General features: G+C 40.0%; 1 protein-coding gene across 1 annotated transcript in view; it reads right to left on the bottom strand.

Moving 5' to 3' along the window:
* The window catches only part of CTNNA3 (catenin alpha 3), a gene marked incomplete at its 5' end in the record, with an annotated part of 866,777 nt that overhangs the window by 375,608 nt on the left and 470,163 nt on the right, over positions 1–21,006 (bottom strand). The window contains one exon of the mRNA XM_083364633.1: positions 16,469–16,621. Within this exon, the coding sequence (XP_083220759.1) occupies positions 16,469–16,621 (153 nt within the window). The remainder of the gene's footprint in view (positions 1–16,468; positions 16,622–21,006) is intronic.

The raw sequence follows: 21,006 nt of genomic DNA, 5'->3' as shown, positions 1-21,006 counted from the left end.
CCGTTTACCGGTTGAGCTCCGGATGGCTCCCGACCTTCGCTCCTTCCGACACGACCTAAAAACATATCTGTTTAAGCAATCCGGTCTGGTCTGACGGGTTCTGTTTTAATTATTGTTTTAAGATAACTATTTGTGCATTCTGTTATTTATGTTCACTGTTCCTTAGGGAGAAGGGCGGTATACAAATCAAATAAATAAATAAATAAATAATTCTGCCAGGAAGTCAATAATAATAATAATAATAACAACAACAACAATAACAACAGCAGCAGCAGCAGCAGCAGCAGCAGCAGCAACAGCAACGACAACAACAACAACAAGAAGAAGTTGGAAGGGACCTTGGAGGTCATATAGTCCAGGGCTTTTCAACCTTTTCACCCATTGTACCACTTTTAGGATATGGCAACACCTGAATACCACGTTGCCTAGCAAGGTGTCAAAAATTTGAGGAATGACCCCCCCAAAAAAGGGAAAAAGTGATGAAATACAGGTAGTCCTCGACTTACAACAGTTCACTTAGTGATTGTTTGAAGTTACAATGGCACCTGGTCTGCTGGGTGGTTGCAGCAGGTTTTGGTCACTTCACATGATCCTGCCAAACTGTGACCATCATAAACATGAATCAGTTGCCAAGCATCTGAATGTAAATCACAAGACCCTGGAGATGCTGCAACATTCCAGCTGATCAGCACTTCTTCTGGGCTCAGCAGAAGCGCCGGGATCAGTGCCGAGCTCCAGCTGGAGCCTGGCGCTGATCCTGGCACTTCCGCTGAGCCCTGACAGCCCTGCAGCTCCAGCCATCTCTTACTCAGGCTTGTGTGGTGCTGCCATTCCCCTACCCCGCTACCACCTTTCTAGGATGGTCACATACCACCTGTCGGGTGCCAATGTACCACAGGTGGTACCTGTACCACTAGTTGAAAAGCCCTGATCTAGTCCAACCCCCTGCTCAGGCAGGAAACCTGATACCATTTCAGACAAATGGCTGTCCAGGCTCTTCTTAAAAACTTCCAGTGTTGGTGCATTCACAACTTCTGGAGGCAGATTGTGTCGGGAGTGTAAATCAAAAACTCTGTATCTTTGTTTATCAGAGGTCGATGAACCATGGTTCATCTGAAACATGGTACAAAACAAGTAAGATAAAGAAAACCCAAAATATATTTACTATAACAACACTTTAATCAAAAAACTCTTAACTGACTACATGTTCTGGCTTACCGAACAACACAAAGAGAAGTAAGTAAGTAAGTAAAACAAACAATTGTTTTTTCTTTTATGCGCATGCAGTAGTAGAGACAGAGATTAAACCAGAGACATGCGCACGCAATAGTAGAGACAGAGATTAAACTAAAAACATAGTTGGATATGTGACAAACACCATAGTTACAATGATAAGATAACAACACAGCTGGCAAAGAGCAAACTGAAACGTGCTTAGCTGACAAACACAAAAATGCAGTGACAGATTGTTCCACTGATTAATTGTTCTAACTGTTGTGTACTGGGTTCGTTGCTTGAGAGAAGAGACGAGGCAAGTGAGTTCAGTCAGGAACATTCTTTGTTTGCTTGCAGGAACTGAACTGGGAAACAGGGCTGCGAATGCAGCTATTTATACCCTGGCCTCTAGGTGGCGGCCAATAGGTTTAAAGTAACCTATTGCTGCCCTAGAGGCAGCCAATGGCAGTGCTGGAGACAGGTTGTCTCAGGAGCTGGGAGCCGTTAGCCAGCTCCCTGCTTAAGCAACCTTCCAGCATTCAACCCCCACGTGGTACACTCAGTAAAACAAGGCCCAATACATTACACCCCTCCCCCCTAGAATGTACACACATTATAGCAACAAAAGAAATAAGTACAGCAATTACAGAGTTTACAAAAGTACAAAATAGCAGTATGCACAATACAGCATTGTTCCAAATGTATTCACCACTACAGAGACTTTCCTGAGCAGGCAGCAATTTCAGTAAACACATACAACATTACAGCACAATTATTTTAGGACAAATTCCTGTAAATAAGCTGGAAGTTTACAAACTCTCATAGATCGCCTGGGGGATCCCGGCAACTCCTGGTCTACCAGCTTGCCTGCCAGGCTGGGTAGACCAGGATTATTGAGTCCATGAGCGTCTGGCTGACTCAAATTCCTCTTGCTGGCCATTCCAGGTTGGCCCATCCCAGAGCCCATTGTTTGAGCAGAGTTAGCACAGCATCTGTATTGTTTGGGTTGACTTTCCCCCTCAGGGACCCATGTTGCACTCCTGGGCTTTGCCCCTCTACGACCACTTCCCCAATGCTCTCACTGCTAGAGTCCTCAGAGCATGTGAATTGTTCTGCTTGGCTGTTGGTTTGAGGTTCTAGAATTGGACCTGGGATGAGGTCCTCACTTTGTGGCCATTCTGGGAACTGCTTCCGCTGCTGATCAATATGGCAGCAAACAACTTGCCCGCCATCTAAAGTCACTTCATATGAGAGAGGGCCTGAGATTTTAGCGATTTTGCCTGGCACCCACAAGTTCCCATGCCCATAGTTCTGGGCCCACAGCCCATCACCCACTTGCAACCCCCTCGGAGGCATTGGGCGAGAGGTGTCTGCTGCCACCTGGTCTGGGTGCAGCCTGTCCAGTTTTGTGATTAGTAGCCTTCCCCAGCGAAGCTCTGCTAGGCTCTTGCCTGTTGCTGTGCAAGGCGTAGTATGCTGGCAAAGCAAAAAATCAGCCAGCCAGTGGTGCCAATCACCAGTCACTATGCACTTCAGTGACTCCTTTGTAATGCTCACCATCCGTTCAGCTTGCCCATTACTGGAAGGGTGAAATGGAGCCAATGTAGTGTGCCTAATGAGGTTAGTCCTCAAGAAGGCTTGAAATTCTGCCTCTCAATGAAGTGGGGAGAATGACCCTGCTCCCCCATACAATACAACCCTTGTGAGCTGAAAGCTCATGTCTACGTGTGAAGTAGCTCTGGAACTCAGGTCCAGGACTGTTTTCCAGCCACCCTGTGTGAATCCAGGATAGCACTCTGCTTAAAACCTTGTCTGCAGCAGTTTCTACAGCCACATCCCTTGCATGGAGGGGAAACTCAGGCAAATCCTGAATAGACAAAATGCGAGCCGCTGGAGCCGGATCTGGCTCGATCTGAGGCAATGGTAACCGGCTGAGTCCATCTGCATGGCCCATGTCTTTGCCAGGTTTGTGAATCAGCCTGAAGCTGTAGGCCGATAAGAAGATGGACCATCTTAACATCCTAGGGGACAAAATATGGGGTGTCTGTCTGTCAGTAGTGAATAACCCCAATAGCGGTTTATGGTCTGTGAACACCATGAAGTCCCTGCCATACAAGTAGTCGTGGAATTTTTTTTACCCCGGCTACGATGGCCAAAGCCTCTTTATCAATTTTTGCATAATTACGCTCTGCAGAAGATAATGTCCTCAAGTAATAAGCAATTGGGACTTGAGTCCCATCACTCTCCAAATGGCTTAAAACCCCATATGGGGATGCGTCACACGCAAGGCACACCGGCAAAGACTCTTTAAAGTGGGTGATCACTGAACTGGAGGACAGTAGGGCTTTCAATGCCTTAAAACTGCTTTCATGGACCTTGGTCCATTTCCAAGCAGTGTTTTTATCCAAGAGCCGGTGTAACAGCTCTGCCACTGCGGCCTTGTTAGGAAGGAATGCATGGTAAAAATTTAGGAGGCCTAGGAATGCCTGAAGCTCTCCTTTTATCTTGGGGCTAGGTGCCAGCTGAATGGCTTTCAGCTTGGACTCAGCAGGGTGGATGCCATCGGCATTGATATGGAAACCCAAGAACTCAGCTGAAGGGACTTCTATACTACACTTGTTTTTGTTAAGTTTAAGGCTCGCTTCGCGGAGCTGTTGTAGGACAGCTTTGAGCCTCCTTGCAAACATCTCAGTGGACTCACTGGTGATGAGCACATCATCAAACTAGGGGAAGACCCCCAGAATGCCCTTGAGCATACGCTCCATAATGCTTTGAAAAATGCCAGGGGCTACACTAACCCCAAATTGGAGGCGTTTTACTTTAAATGACCCTCTGTGCATTACAAGAGTCTGTGCTGTGGCCTCGTCCACAGGTAGCTGTTGGTAGGCCTGTACTAATTCTAACTTTGCGAAAACTGTACCGCCTTGCAACGATGCCAGGATGTGGCTCACGACTGGCACAGGGTATGCATGCTAATTGAGTGCACGATTAATTGTGCACTTGTAGTCAGCACAAATCCTGACCTCTCTATTGGCGTTTAGTGGTGTGACAATTGGGGTTTCCCATTCACCCCCATCTACGGGCTGTAGTACCTCATGTTCGACTAGCTTGTCCAATTCAGCATCTGTTTTGTGTTTAAGAGCAAATGGAACTCTACAAGGCTTAATCCTGATAGGCATTATAGCAGGATCTACTTTAAATGCTATCGGAGGGCCTTTGTACGTTCCTAGATTTGTGTCAAAAATATCTGCGAACTCCTCGCATACTGACGCTTGTGTCCAGTTGATACCGGTAACTTGGAGACCTAATCCATCAAACCAATCGAGCCCTATCAGTCTCATTCTCTGACCCTCTACTACAACAACATCCAGGTGCCCAGAAAACCCCTTGAATTTGACGGCCAATATGGCCTCGCCCTTGACGGCGACTCTAGCATTCTGAAAGTCGGTCAGGATAATGTCGGATGGCCTAGGCTTGGCCCATCTCTTACTGCAGTTGCAGATGAACCTGAATGTATCAAGCGATATGATGGACACGGCTGACCCGGTGTCCAGTTACATCTTGCAAGGGACCTCTGGTAGCTCAACCTGAAGTCAAAATTTCGGCTCAATGGGGCAGTGAGCTCCCGTGCGGCAAACGTTGCGGCGGCTGGAGCAAAACCCTATGCTAAATTGCCCCGGGGCCCCGGTACCTCTCCTGATCGGAACGTCCAATTGGCGGTCCTTCTGGCGACCTCTGCAGACAGACGCAATGTGGCCGGTCTTCCCGCAGGCCCGGCACATGACTGTCCAGAACCTGCAGTCCATGCATTGGTGGTGGCCGCCACAACCCGGGCACCTAAGGGACCTGCCTTGTAAGTTGTCCCATGTTGATTGTTGCTAAGATGTGGCTGGTTGTCATGCCGTTCAAGCTTGTCCACTTCTTGGCTGCTGTCAGCATCTTCCACATGTAAGGGGTCCTCGTGGTGGATGGCCTCTTCATGCTGCATGCTTTTGGCAGGCTGCATCGCTTTTATGGCCCTGGCAGCAGCTTCATCCACCATGATTTCTCTTAATGCATCTGGGAACGATAAAGTCTCTTTGGCAAAGAGCTTCTGTTGCAGTTCTTGATTTCGGAGGCCACAGACAAGACAGTCCCAAAGTCTCTCTTCTACATCGGAGAACTGGCACAGCCTGCCTCAAAGCTGCAATGAATTTGGAAGCTGATTCACCCAGCTGCTGGACCCTCTGTTCGAATGCGTGCCGCCAAGCTATTACTGAGAGCTTGGGCTGGAAATGGTTGCCTAGTCGTATCTTCAAGTCTGTGAACAATACAGACTCCAGCTGAGTTGGGGTGAACAAATTCTCCGTGATGTCGAATGTGGCTGGGCCGCAAACGCACAGGAGCATTGCAGCCTTCAGGCCGTCTTTGGCGACTTGATTGGCGCAGAAATAGTTCTCGACCCTGGAAATATACAAAGACCATCTTTCTGGGTGAGTTACATTGAATTCTTCCAGCTTTCTGACCTTCGTCATCTCTGGAAGTCTTCATGACTGGGGCTCATCGTCTTCTTGTCCTACTCCTCCGTATGCCCAGGGACTGATCCACAAGGCTCGTGGTCGCTAGCGTGGCTGTGCTAGGCTGACCATAGGGGGGGGAAATTGCTTTCCTGCCAGGCACGTTCCAGCCTCACCCCTAGTGACTCTCAGCTCTGTGGAAGGAGCAGGTTCCCACCTTCGTCGCCAGTGTTGTGTACTAGGTTCGTTGCTTGAGAGAAGAAACGAGGCGAGTGAGTTCAGTCAGGAACATTCTTTATTTGCTTGCAGGAACTGAACTGGGAAACAGGGCTGTGAATGCAGCTATTTATACCCTGGTCTTTAGGTAGCGGCCAATAGGTTTAAAGCAACCTATTGCCGCCCTATTGTCTGAGGAGCTGGGAGCCGTTAGCAGCTCCCTGCTTAAGCAACCTTCCAGCATTCAACCCCCATGTGGTACACTCAGTAAAACAAGGCCCAATACATTACACTAAGTATCAGGAAGTTTCTCCTTAGTTCTAAGTTGCTTGTCTCCTTGGTTAGTTTCCATCCGTTGCTTCTTGTCCTGCCTTCAGGTGCTTTGGAGAACAGCTTCACTCCCTCTTCTTTGTGGCAGCCTCTGAGATATTGGAACACTGCTATCATGTCACCCCTTGTCCTTCTCTTCCTTAAACTAGACATACCCAATTCCAGCAGCCGTTCCTTATATGTTTTAGCCTCCAGTCCCCTAATCATCTTTGTTGCTTTTCTCTGTATTCTTTCTAGAGTCTCAACATCTTTTTTACATCGTGATTTTGTAGAATTTTCAAACTGTGGAATTTTCTCATGATGTCACACTGTTAAAATTCTAAAATTTAAAATAGGATTATTTTAATTATTTTAATGGAAGGGTAAGCACAAGCATCTGCGGGCAATCAGAAAAATCAAGTCAAGATGGTGGCTGCAGGTACACATTTAAAGGCTCAGATGTAACGAAGAGGAAGAACTTTAATTGTGCTGAAATGCCATCACCTTGAATAAATGTCCCACCCTACCCCATGCATTTGCCAGTAAGATTGCATCATTTTGTATATCACAAACTGAGAATAGGAGGTAGGGGGGGACGTTGGAAATGTGATCTTCCCAAATGTGGTGATAAAGATCGTTAACCATTCTTCAGATCAATCGGCTGGAGGCCTATCCTAGCTCAGAATATTGGCCTAAGTCTTCAGTTTTATACAAACTGACCTGATTTGCTGGGCAAATACTCAAATTAGAGCCAGTGATAATTTCCCCATCATTTTTCACGTTTTCTCTTTCTAATTTCACAAAAAAACTAAAATGCATATCTTGAGTAAAAAGTAATCAAAATAATACAATACAATATTGTTTTTAAATTACAGGTTGAGGTGTTTTGAACATGGAAAATGACATAGAAATAAACACCTCACTCCTGTCTATTCTTAGCATCTAATTTTGATGTCAAGACTGTGATTCCTTGTTGCAAATTGCACACCACGGTAAGAAAGAATTTTTATTTTATTTTATTTTATTTTATTATTATTTTATTTTATTTTATTTTATTTTATTTTATTTTATTTTATTTTATTTTATTTTATTTTATTATTTTATTATTTTATTTTATTTTATTATTTTATTTTATTTTATTATTTTATTGCTTTTACATAATTCAAAGCAGCAAACATACCTGATACTCCTCCATCCTCCTATTCTCCCAAGAACAGCAATTCTGGAAGGTAAGGAGCTGAGAGAGAGTGACTGACTGGTCCAAGGTCAACCAGCCATTTTTCATGCCTAAAGTGGAAATAGAAGTCACAGTCTCCTGGCTTCTAGCTTGGTGCCTTAACTACTGAACTTTTTCCATAGGTGGATTATGTTAATATATATCTTAATTTTGTATAACTGATATCACAGCTTAAATTGCAAACACCTCTGCACACCTTGCAGCATTTTACACTTTTATCTTACTGTGTTGTAATGGCATATATCTATGGTGGCATATGTCTCTCAAAACTGCTTATGCTTTCAGAAGTAGTCCATGTTATGTCTATTTGTTTTTGGTAATACTGGTAAAACCACAGTACTCTTTGATCTTGTGATAAGTGAGGCTCAATTGTGTTTTCTCTTCCTATGTTGAGAGTGGCATATACTGTACATTCAGCTTGAGAGGATTTTTAATTTCCCTCTGCTGCTATTTGATCAACCTAAATGAGTGTGTGTAATGGCTCATTGCAGTTTTAATTCAAAATCCAGTAATTATGTCAGTTTATTATTATAAAAACCCTACTATAAGGCAGCCCCTAATGATGTTTTCATTCAGGATATCACAACTGCAGTATTTCTGCCAGTATAACAAGGCAGTGGAAGCATCTCAAAAGTTCAGCTCACTAAAATGTTCTATCAAAAGGTCAGTCAAAGTCTTCAGGGTTGGGTTTTTGGTTTTTTGTTTTGTTCTTGTGTTTTATTTTGGGCTCTTCTTCAGCGAGGAATCCTGACTTAAGGAATTCATCTGCTTGATTCCCTAAGAATCATTTTAAAGCTTTTGCTTTATATGTGGGCTAGATTTCCCTTGAATTAGTTGAAGCTGCTAATTGGACAGGGCCCTGTTCCAGCTGAAGAAACTAGGCTGCACTGATTATTCAATTCTGAATTATTCCATTTCTTGTTAGTCTAGAGTGGGTTGCAATGTAAATTTAGCACTCACTGAAACCTGTTCAATTACTTCAGTATTCACCACTGCAGACTTTTCTATTCTATATCACAGTCCGAACACACAGCTGCTTTATGTCTGCTTCATTGCCTACATTTCCAAAGGTTGGAGGTGGCCAAGGAAAGGTTTATAATTTTCAAATGTCTGATCTGGGTTCACATATTACACGAGCACTAAGCCATTATTTTGTCAAATCATGTTTGTTGATTAATCACACTTGAGGGGCCCCATACATCAACTAAGCCAGGGGTCTTCAAACTTGGCTCTTTTATGACTTGTGGACTTCAACTCCCAGAATTCCTCGGCCAGCATGCCTGGCTGAGGAATTCTGGGAGTTGAAGTCCACGAGTCATAAAAGGGCCAAGTTTGAAGACCCCTGAACTAAGCCATATCAATAGTAGTGCACAAACCAAAATGTCAAGGTTTAAACAATAGACAAAATTAAGGCCAAACCAACTCTGTTCCATTTTAGCATGTTATGTGGATCCAGATTTTGTTGATAATGTCTTTAGGGCAGGATCTTACCATACCTGGTAGAATAATAGCAACATGAGCTACTATTTTAATTGTATTTCTTTTCATTCCTAATGTAATTACATTATCACATTACCTTTTCAAATCCTAGTTAGTCAGTATTTCATTAAAAATGGCCTTTTAATCTTATGAGATAATCACATTGTTTAAAACATGCCGAAGTCATTTCATCCTTTGCATAAATTATCAGTCACAGAGCTTTGAAAGCATTCAAGGAAAACATCCAACACTAACAAATATATGAATAATGTACATCCTACTAAATGTACACAGAATATTTACAGGGAGTTTATTTTAAAATAATAATAATGGCATGGACCTGATCAAATATTTTTATGGAAGAAAGGGATACTAACAACCAAGCAATACCAGATGAGGACAGAATTAAAAATTCCTTGCACAAAAGTATATATAAGCATCTGCATAGTTTCCCAATATACATCATTCATTCATAACTGCCTTTCTCATGGGTACCATTACAAATTTTGACTTACAAAGGAAATTCATTTCTTTCTCTAATCAAAATGAGAAGGTAACACAAGAGCAATATTATTGCATTTGCAGTAATTACTAAAACCAGATTTTAGTTTCACAGATGTTTTCACTTTGCTCCCTTCATAGATTTCCTAGCACAAAATACTATTAACAGTATTTTGAAGTTTTTATCAATTCTGAATTTAACATAGGTATTTGACCCCAGGACCTCAGGTATTATCTCAGCTAAAAGAATGGTGCCTAGAGAAGGAACTCTTTAGGTAAGGCTGGGAAGAATTCTCAAATCAGTTTTAATCTGGTGCAAATATCTCTAACTTTTATTGCAGTAAACATTGGCTAATATTTTATTTTCCCTAGACAATTTTCTCTAGATTGGACCAGATGGAACTCAATAGCTTGGATTGGTAGACAAGGAAATTAATGACAATGCACTATGCTTCGGACCCAAAAAGTGATATTGATCAGCTGTATTTGCCAGGAACTGAAGAGGATAGAGGACTCCTATAGGTGAAACAAACTGTGGAGGAAGAAGAACATGGCCTGAATGACTACATTAAAAAAACCCAAGAATCCTTGCTGAAGAAGTCAATCAAAGGATGGTTTTTGAAAACAACAAAGATGAAAGCTGAATATAGAAAAGAAACTAGTGAAAGTCAAAGGATATAGAAAGAAAGAAAAGCTGATAAGATCAGGAATGTTAAAGAAATTGAAGGCTTTGACATGGTGGCTGAAGAGCAAGCTTTGCCAACTAATTGAGTGAAGATGGAAATTCAACATGAAACAAATAATAGCAAATGGTGCCTTTCTAGTGGAAAGGATGATCAGTGGCTGCAGCACAAGCGGGATATGACTGAGTCACCAGAAAGTTGTTGGAAACTTTACCAGAGGTCTGAATTTGAATGTAGTAAAACTACTGGGACCATCACATAAAGAAGGTTTTGGGTTAAGATCTTATGTGGGTTAAGAGCTTCTGAGACTTTAAGAACCAAAGAGAGAGGCATCTTGTTCATAACATGCCTGATATAATAGCTATTGAAAAGAAGAAGAAAAAGCCTGGTTCATTGATGTTGCTATAATACAGGGGTCTTCAAACGTGGCCCTTTTATGACTTGTGGACTACAACTCCCAGAATTCCTCAGCCAGGCACGCTGGCTGAGGAATTCTGGGAGTTGAAGTCCACGTCATAAAAGGGCCACATTTGAAGACCCCTGCTATAATAAGTGATGCAGGATTGAGGAAAAAGAATTGGGGAAAAAAATTACAAAATACCAGAACTTGCAGATTGAAGTTAAATGATTATGGAAGATGAAATTTGTTGTTATACCATAACGTTTGGAAGCTTCAGAGTGATAGCTAAAGGATTTCATTGATATCTTGAAAAATTTAATTTATCAGACTTGAACACTGTAATTTTATAAAAAAAAACTATCCTGCTTGGCACTGCCTATTTTCTTAGGCACTATCTTAATAATTCTTAAGTCTTTGGTTAGGACTTGAATTATTAAGTTTTCAGTAGCATCAAACTGTGATGCTAACAACAACAACAACAACAACAACACTTCAACAACTCTTAGGTCAGGGGTGTCAAACTGCCAGCCCACAGGCATGCCAAAACCGCGCCCACCCCATTGCCAGCAATGGAAAAAAAGTCACGATACATCGCGACACGTCACGTGATGTTGCGAGTTTGACACCCCTCTTAGGTCCTTGGTTAGAACTTGAACTGAAGTTTTTACTAGTCCCAGACTGAATCAAATTGAAGATTAACCACAATAATAATAACATAATTTGTGCAAGGTTTTTTTACATAAGAATTATATTCCAATTTTAATTAACAGAAAAGTTATCGTAAAAAGTTATATTAATTCTAAGTGCTTTCCCTTTTTTTTAACTATATAAGCTACCCAGAGACATTTGGGAGTCGGGCAGCCTTCTAAATTTAAATAAAAAAAATTGTAACGTTAGCTTTTAGTGTGTTTATAGAAAGATGTCATCCAAATTGCTTCTTCACATGAATGATCTTCATTCCTCTGAATTCCCCTCTTCCATTTTTCTTTTAATTATGCCAACAACATTAGGGTTCTCTCTTTATATTAATAAATAGTATAACTTGTATGTCAAAAATCTTTGTGTGTGACTGCTTAGTTGGGAGTATTTTACAAGTGGTGTACTCCTAAGTGATTAGATGCCATAGAACTGCTATCTAATTAATTCCCTGGCAAGCCAGGCACTCTTATTTACTGAAAATGCCCTCGATATCATCAATCACACAGTGGCTCAGAAATACATATAAATAGTAAGCCATATCATCAAACTTTTAAAAAAACACCTTTCTTATAGCTACATAAGAAAATAACAACACATATTGATCAGTTAAATTATAATCACTCTTATTCCTAAAAATAAAACAGAATTCTTAGAGGAACATGAGAATTTCTCTGAACCAGCATTAGCAGGATTGAAATAACCCTCAGCTACATTCTTATTTGATTAAAACGAAGGCAGCAATTATCTTTAAGAGAAAGGCAATCTATCACATATATACCACATTACTCAATATCTGTGAGAGATCCCTAAATAAAATTCATGTCTTGGACAACCAGAATAATTCTCTTAGAACTCTATATATTCAAAAAAAATTATCTGTGGCTGATTTAATAGAATGGCTTAGGAATCCTTGCCATTCTTGTTGCAAAAGTAAAATAGGGATGCCAGGTTTCTTACCTGCATATACCAGAAAATCCAAAGCTACTCTGTGTGAGTTGGGCAGTCCCTTATATGGGGGGAGAAGAGACTCAGATGGAGTTGATGCCCACAGGTCATAAAGGGGGCATAGTTGCTGACCCCTGCCCTAACAGATAATATAATTGCTTTCCTCCAAGGCATTTTCCTCACTTGCAATATCTTGGCAGCCTTGCCAAGCAGAATAGAAGGAAGCTTAAGGGATATGGTGCAGGTGATATATGTTGTGCCTTAGGCACCCTTTGATTTGAACCCTTGTTCCCCAAACTTTTCCAACATCAAAAATGGGCAGCCTGTTTCCATTATCTGTTTTTTTTTAATGAAATGGCCCCAGTTCCTCTTCCCCTGGATCACATTGATGCCATTACACATGTATGACTTTTAAGAATTGGATTTAACAAAATTGGAAGCAAACTAAGTGTATTAAGAAGGAAACTCTGACCTCTTCTCCTTCAGAGTATCACAGCATCGCTGACCTATCCTTCGCTCCTCTTCTTCTCCTTTTTAATGATCATTATGAATTATTCTTTTATTATCAGTGAAAAAAATAACCTCTTGCCCTCTGCACAAAGAGTTTGATTTCACAAAGTACAGTAAAACCGGTACATAAAGTTCTGTTAGAACAAGCACCAGTTTCCAGGGACTCATTGTTTTCAGCTGCTTGTCTGCGAACTCTATTAAACCCTCCTTCCCAAACTTTCACTGAGAGATTTTTCCCTTGCTCTCTCTCCTGCTTAAGTGTACCTGCCTCTAATCTATCTCAGTTTAATCTACCTATCTGGTAGGTAGCTCCCCAGATTGCAAATTCCCCGAATTAGCTATTTTCTTATAGTAGAAGCGTTTAAGGAAAGAGACTAGACCAATGGTGAAATTCCCAATGCATTTATCATTAAGGATTTTTCCTTCCCAGTGGTCCTGAATAATATTTACTAACCATAAAACAGGACAAATGTATTCACAGTGCATTTGCCAGTATTATACCCATTATGGAAAAAGTGCAGAAAGGTGTTTGGCAACAAAACTAACAGTAAGCATCTACATCCAATAAATGCAAATGAGTATTATTTACAATTTTATAATGTATGCAACAGCCTTAGATAAGTCAGTAATTGTAGTAGCAGCAGTTATAGTGTCTTCCTAATTGTAGTTGAAGCAGTAAAACAGAAATAAAAGATTAAGTGAACAAATTCATTGATAAAATGGACAAATAAATGTGTGCTAAAACAGATAGCAGAAAATGCAGATGTGCAAGAGGATATAAGGGTGGCAACATTTGCTAAAGTGCTGGCTTCCTATTTATAACTTACCATTAAAGAAAATGTAAATGCATGCAAAAATATTTTCATTGAAAGGAAGAAAAGAACAAACTTTAAAATTTTCAAAGCAAATGTGGATACAGCAGTTTATGTTTAAGTTTATAATGTTTATACAACTATTTCTATTCACGTGGTCTTGCGGTAAAAGTTCATTTTTAGGATGCATAAATTAAAATCAGCTTTTCAAACATACACAAAAATACATTGTTTATGAGCTCAAATTCAATTAAAGACTTTTGTACAATGCATACAATTGTACATGAAGTGAAAACACTAAAGTCAAATGTTTTAGCATAAGCTGTCTTGGCTGTTTCATCAACTCTATGGAAGAGAGTTTACAAAGGGCACCATTAGTACAGGACAACCTAATTTTTCATGATTTTTCTCTTTCTCATGAGGAGAGAAAATTTCATTTTTCTTTTTTGACAACACTAGGACACACATGGAGTTGTACAGAGTTCCCGAATATAAATGAGCTGAATCTCATCCTCTATTCCAGCGTTTCCCAACCTTAGGAACTTGAAGATGCGTGGACTTCAATTCCCAGAATTCCCCAGCCAGCTATGCTGGCCGGGGAATTCTGGGAGTTGAAGTCCACGCATCTTCAAGTTCCTAAGGTTGGAAAGCGCTGCTCTATTCTGTCAACAACAAAAATGTATCCTATGCCCTCTATCTAAGTTTCTTATAGAACCTTTGATTTGTTAGGTCTGGTTGGTCCACTTTTTTTTCATCCATATTTACTCAGATTAGATCACTTTGCTTGCAGCTTAGTAAAGCTTTTCCATACTTGGCTCTGATTTTTTTTTTTCCTGGAGAAATTAACCAGTTTAGGCTTAAGATCAGCACACGCGTTAACAAACACGCATCCTGAAGGCGTGCAGGAAATTTGAGCAATTACCCAGACTTTAAAAGCCTTATTTTGAATATGATGTGGGCAAGAGTAACGCATCTATGTGTTTTAAAGAATAATTCATGCTATTTCATTTGGCAGCTTGGCGGCGTCTGCAGCCATATAATTCAGCCAGACTGTCACTGAGAATTTCACCATTAAAACGCATACCATCAAAATTAAAACTGCAAAAATCGAGGCAGCCAGAAGATGGCAACCAAGACATTTTTAAAAACACTATTTTCTGCCTTCTAGTGGCCATCCCAAAAATGATAACCCTATTAAATATAAGTGTTTTTCAAATTTGACAATTTTAAGATGTATGGAGTTCAACTCCTAGAATTACCCAAACTTTGGGAGCTGAAGTTCACACATCTTAAAAGTTGCTAAGCTGGAAAACCATTGATCAAAGTCATGATATGAACTATTCTAATCCTTCTGATAGTTTGGACCACCACCATAATTCAGTGTTACCAGGAAGTGATAAGAATTGTACTATATTCTCTTCTATTCATAAGAATTCCTAACCTACTGTCCCTCAGGAACCAGTTTGAGGAAAAACAAATGAAAAGGTTCTGCTTACAGAACACCCTGTTTGCAAGCTTTTCCCCTCACAGCTAGAAAGTAATGATTATGAACCATGTTTCAAAAGCACAATTCTTCATTTACATACATAGGCATCACCTCTATAATAATGACATTTTAGGTTTAACTGAATAATTCCTTTTCTTTCTCTTAGTGCAGTGTTACGTATTCCATATTCGCTCAGATATCCAGATACAATCTATTTTCTATATCGTGCTATTGAAAAGATGATTAACATAAATCGGCTTGTACACTAAAAAAAACATGGATGCTAATAAAGAGGCAATAAATAACAGAAGAAAAATATTTTCTTGAATTAAAATCAAGATTATTTGAATTATTTTTCTTCGCACACAGGTACGTTCACATACACATGAACATGTAAATAAGCTTCAACATCATTTTGTGACATCATATACTTCAACTCCTTAAACAAGTGTACTATACAGAACACTATATGCAATAATTAATATTAAAGTAAAATAGATCAAAAGTTCTTTCCAATGTAATTTGACATTTGCATTCCCTAAGCAAAAACTGATTTATGCCTCACATGAAATTATATATTTTTGTATATTTTCCACCCAGCCATAAAAAATTCCATAGATGCAAATCAGCTTTTGAAGTTGAGAGTGGAATGGGAAAAGGAACAATTAGTTCTCCTAATTGCTCAGAAGAAGGGATTTCAGTACCATAGAATTTTATCAGATATGCTTTGATCACCACTGTAAAGAAACTTTCTGGTGAGGTATATTGAGATGCTCAACATTTCTTTCTTTTGACCAATGTTGAATGGAATAATAGATCATGGGAATCAGGCAATAAATTAACTGGAAACTTAAGCCCATCAAGAATTGAGAAGTCTTGAGAAAATGATTTTTCACAGGAGCCCTACTTTTAGTTTGGGTCTCCCTATATTTGAATAATTGTGACTTGTATTTATTTATTTTGCCACATTAGTCAGAGTAATGGTGCATCAGGGCACTGATGTTAAAATATTAGCTTCATGTGGTTGGCCAATTGATTCAAAACATTAGGGTAAATTTCTCCAGCCTGATGGAGATCAGTTTCAGGCAGTGGTCCATATTTGTTTTGTCAACTTCCTTTGTATTAAGATAGATATTAGGATTCCACCAAGAAACAATGTGAATACTGAATTTTTGGAATCTGTCTAATTCTGGCCAATCCCCTTGAAGAAAAGGGCTTATGGATCAGCTATAGTAATTAGATAGCCCTTACGTAGTAAATAACTCACAATAACAATTTAACTACAGTATATGGTTCAAATGACAGCAACAACAAAAGTAGCAGAATTCTTAAAACAAGGACAAGAACAATTTCTGGGTAAACTGAAATCACTCCATACCAAATACATAAACCAATAAATCCTGCTAAGAAAAAACAAATATATGTATAATTCCTAGTCCATTGTATGCTGTATATTATAGGGTATTTCTACCAACCTCACCTCGATAAGTCTCTGTGCATGCTCTGTAAATATTGCAGCATATTCTTTGATTTCTTTTTCGTGCCCACTTTTAGCAGCTTCAGTGAGCACTAGAAGTGGCACAGTTGTATCCATAAAGGAGTCTGAGATATGATCAATTATTGCTTTGCGAAGCTGCAAAAAAAAAGCCATTATCAATAAAAACCATCTTTGCATATTTCTTTAGCAGTCTCGGCTAAGTGGAATCTAAACTCTACAAATGAGTGCAACCTTTAACACCCTGGAGCAAATTATTGTCAAACAGTTTTAGGCCAGGAAGGAACAATCTACATCCCAGGTCATGTAAAGATAGTCCTCGGCTTACGATCACAATTGAGCCCAAAAAATTCTCTTCCTAAGTAAGACATTTGCGAAGTGAATTTTGCTCCATTTTGCAACCTTTCTTGCCACACTTGTTAACTGATATCACTGTAGTTGTTAAGTTAGTAGCATGGTTGTTAAGTAAAAATGGCTTTCCCATTGACTTTGCTTGTCGGAAGATTGCAAAAGCTGATTACATTATCTCAGGATACTGCAAGTGTCATAAATATGAGTCAGTTGCCAAGTGGCTGAATTTTGATCATGTGAATATGGGGTTACCGCAACGATCGTAAGCATGAAAATTGGTCATAACTCACTTTTTTCAGTTCCATTGTAACTATGAACATTCGCTAAACAAATTATTGTAAGTTGAAGACTATCTATATACCGTCCTCAAACTTTTCTTTTATACCCCACCCCTCAGAGAGTAAACTCTAGAATCAGATGGAAAGTAAGGTACACTAGATTTCTTCTTGAATAGTTATTATCCACTTTGTAGCACACGTAATCAAAATAGAGCTGGAAGGGACCCTGGAGGTCTTCTAGTCCAACCCCAAGCTGAAACAGGAGATCCTATAACCCTTCAGATAGGTGGCTGTCCAGTCTTTTTTTTAAAAAAAACCTCCATTGACGAAGCACCCACAACTTCTGAAGGCCAGCTATTCCACTGGTTAATTGTCCTCGCTAGTAGGAAGTTTCTCCTTAATTTTAGGTTGCTTCTCTCCTTGATTAATTTCCATCCGTTGTTTCTTGTCTTGCCTTCTGGTGCTTTGGAAAATAAGTTGACCCTCTCTTGTTTGTGCAGCCCCTCAAATACTGGAATATGCTATTATGTCACCCCTAGTCCTTCTTTTCTCTAGAGCGTACATACTCAATTCCTCCAACTGTTCTTCATATGTTTTTGTCTCCAGGCCTTTAATCATCTTAGGTGCTCTTCTTTGTACTTTTTCCAAAGTCTCAACATCTTTTGTGTAAAGTGGATGCAGTATTCCAGGTGTGGTCTTACTAAGGATTTATTAAACGGTACTAATGCTTCACATGATTTTGATTCTGTGCCTCTGTTTATATAACCAAGGATTGTATTAGCTTTTTTGGCTCTTGTCGCACAGTGTTGGCTCATGTTTAAAGTAGTCATCCACAAAATCCATGCAGGATGTCCTTGACTTAACAACACTTCGTTTAGCGACTGTTCAGAGTTACAACAGCACTGAAAAAAGTGCTGCATCGCCATGGTCATGTGATCAAAATTCTTGGCAACTGACTCACATTTATGACGGTTGCTGTGTCCCTGGGTCACGTGATCCCCTTTTGTGACCTTCTCACAAGCAAAGTCAATGGGGAAAGCCAGATTCACTTAACAACCAGGTTACTAACTTATCAGCTGCAGTGATTCACTTAACAACCATGGCAAGTAAAGTTGTAAAATGGGGCAAAACTCACTTAACAAATGTCTCACACTTAACGACAGAAATTTTGGGTTCAATTGTGATTGTAAGTCAAGGATTACCTGTAACCTAGTTGATTTCCTGGTCTCGTCTACTTAATGCGGCTGACAGTTTTTTATAGTTCTTCTCAATTAGTAACTTTTTAGTATTCTTTAAAGTAATTCTTAAGCTCTAGCTTTTTAAGCTTCTTCAGAGAAAGGAGAAGCTTACAATCCCAAAGGATTTTTTTTTACCTTTTGATATTATTATTATTATTTTTTTGAGATTTTACAAAACCTTGATCTCTAGGAGATGAAATGCTGGAACAATGGCAGGTTTATCAAGAACAACAAAGCTGCAATTCTCCATCCTTCAAAAGTGGGTAAAAAAAATCTGTACCTGTACCTTTGGTCTTTTCCTGCCTAAGTGTAAAACCCTGCTTTTCTCCACATTAAATTTCATTTTGTTAGATATTCCCTATTGTTCAAGTCTGTCAAGATCTTTTTAGATCTGGAGCTTGTCTTCTGGGTATTGGCTATTCCTACAAGCTTAGTGTCATCTGCAAATCTGATGAGTTCCCCTTTTATTCCCTCATCTAAGTCATTTATGAAGATGTTGAAGAGTACTGGGCCTAAGACAGTACCTTGTGGTACCCCACTGTTCATTTCCCTTCGTGTAGATGTAGCACCATTAACAACTCATTGAGTATGATTTGTCAGCCAGTTACAAATCCATCTGGAGGTGATACTATTTATCCCACATTTTTCTAGTTTACCAAGAAGAAGGTTGGGGTTTACTTTGTCGAATGCCTTGCTGAAGTCCAAATATACCATGTCCACAGTGTTATGTACTGGGCTCTTGTGTTACACCACGTGGGTTGCTGGAGCAGCTAACGGCTCTCCAGCAACCCAGACTAACTGTCTCCTGTCCTGCAATTGGCTAGCCCCAGGAGGCAATGGGTGGTTCAAACCTATTGGCTGCCGCCTAGGGGCTAGACTATATATTGCAGCTGGTTGCAGCCCTTGCTTCAGTACAGTTTCCAGCAAGAAATAAAAGTATGAGTTTTCCTGTACTCAGCCTCGTGTCGTCATTCCTGCACCCAAGAACCCACTATTTAACACACAGCATTTCGCTGGTGTACTAATTTAGTCAGTTTGTCAAAGAATGAAATAAGATTGGTTTTGCATGATATGTTTTTAACAAACCCACACTGGCTTCTAGTTACAACTTTATTTGTTTCTAGATGTTCACAGATCTGTTTATTATTTTTTCCAATATCTTCCCACATATTGATGTTAAGCTGATTGTTCTGTACTTTTCTGGGTCTGTTTCCCCCCCCCCTTTTTTAAAAATAAATTTTATTAGTTTTTATAGGGTTAGGGGTAAAATGGGGTCAGTATTAGGGTTGGGGTTTGGGTTAGGGTTGGGATTGGGGATAGGGTTTCCCCAGGTAACATTTTCAATATTTAGCAAACAGGCACATTGTCTGGGTACAGGTATTTAACTAACAGTAATAGATACAGTTAATTATCATAAACAATGTTAATTAATCACTCAGTCCTTTTCTTACTAATATATATTCAAAATTACATATCACATTTCTCTCTGACTCGTTTTTCTAGCTCACGGGTTGGAAATCCACAGCTCTGGAGCCGCATGCAGCTCTTTTGGCCTTCTCCTGCGGCTCCCAGTCGCCCTCCACATTTGCAGAGAGAGCAAGAGAGAGACAGAGAGAGAGAGAGGCACTTGCGCTTCCCTTCTCTCTCTCTCTGTCTGTCTGTCTGTGTGTGTGTAAAAAAGAGAGTGGCCTCATGCTGTTAACCGAGAAGCTGACAAGCTCATTGGGTGGGGCTCCTGCCTTGGCTGTGTCAGCTTGTCTGAGAACAGCGTGAAGTGAGCTTGCCAGGTGAGCAGAAGATCAGAAGGGAGGGGGAGAGGGAGAGAGAGAGAGAGAACTCATGCACAGCAGCCTCTATTTCTTTTTAATTAACCTCTTCAATCAAGCTTCCCTCCCTCCTCACGTGCATGCACATGTGCAAGTTTTGAGGCTCCCAGTGTTTTTTTTCTCTGGGAAACGAGTCCAAGTGGCTCTTTGAGTGTTTAATGTTGCTGACCCCTGTTCTAGCCATTGGTAAAAGTTATCCCATTTTCTAAAGTACACTGAGTCTTCTTTCTCTTTAGTCTCTAAAGTCAATCTATCCATTTCTGTGCACTCTAGAATTTTCTTAATTAGTACTTCTTCAGTTGGTAAGTTTTCATTTTTCCAATATTGGGCAAATACAATTCTTGCTGCTGTTAATACATATATTATTATGGGCCCAGAGTCTTATCCTTTTTTGCCTTTTTATAGCCTCTATAATGTCCATCATTGATATTTTCCCATTTAGTATGTTGTGGATGTTCTCTGGGATTTTTGGTAAGTCTCCTTTTTCTAAGTACTGTTGATGACACCAATTTTTAAGCCAATGGTTCATTTCTAAAATCCTTCGCTCCCTCATAGGATCTTGGTCTTTTGATTCACCCTCCCAAAATGTTCATTGAAAATGATCGTCTTACTAGTATATGCTGCCTAACTGTTTTTCAATTGTTGCAGTCAATAACAGTTTAAAGTAATCAGAAATGTATTAGGTGGGGAAAAAATAGACTGATATCCAGACTCCTGATTTTCTCCCTCTCACATGCCAGGATTAGAAGTTGGTTAACAGATTCAGATTTGTTAGTGTAAAAGGAAAACAGGGTCCATATTTGTTCATATGTGAGTCTTTTCTTCCCAAA

Source organism: Vipera ursinii (assembly GCF_947247035.1).
Source record: "Vipera ursinii genome assembly, chromosome: 5".
Taxonomy (NCBI): domain Eukaryota; kingdom Metazoa; phylum Chordata; class Lepidosauria; order Squamata; family Viperidae; genus Vipera; species Vipera ursinii.
The sequence above is the reverse complement of the archived record's forward strand: the minus strand, read 5'-3'. Positions and strand labels throughout refer to the sequence as shown.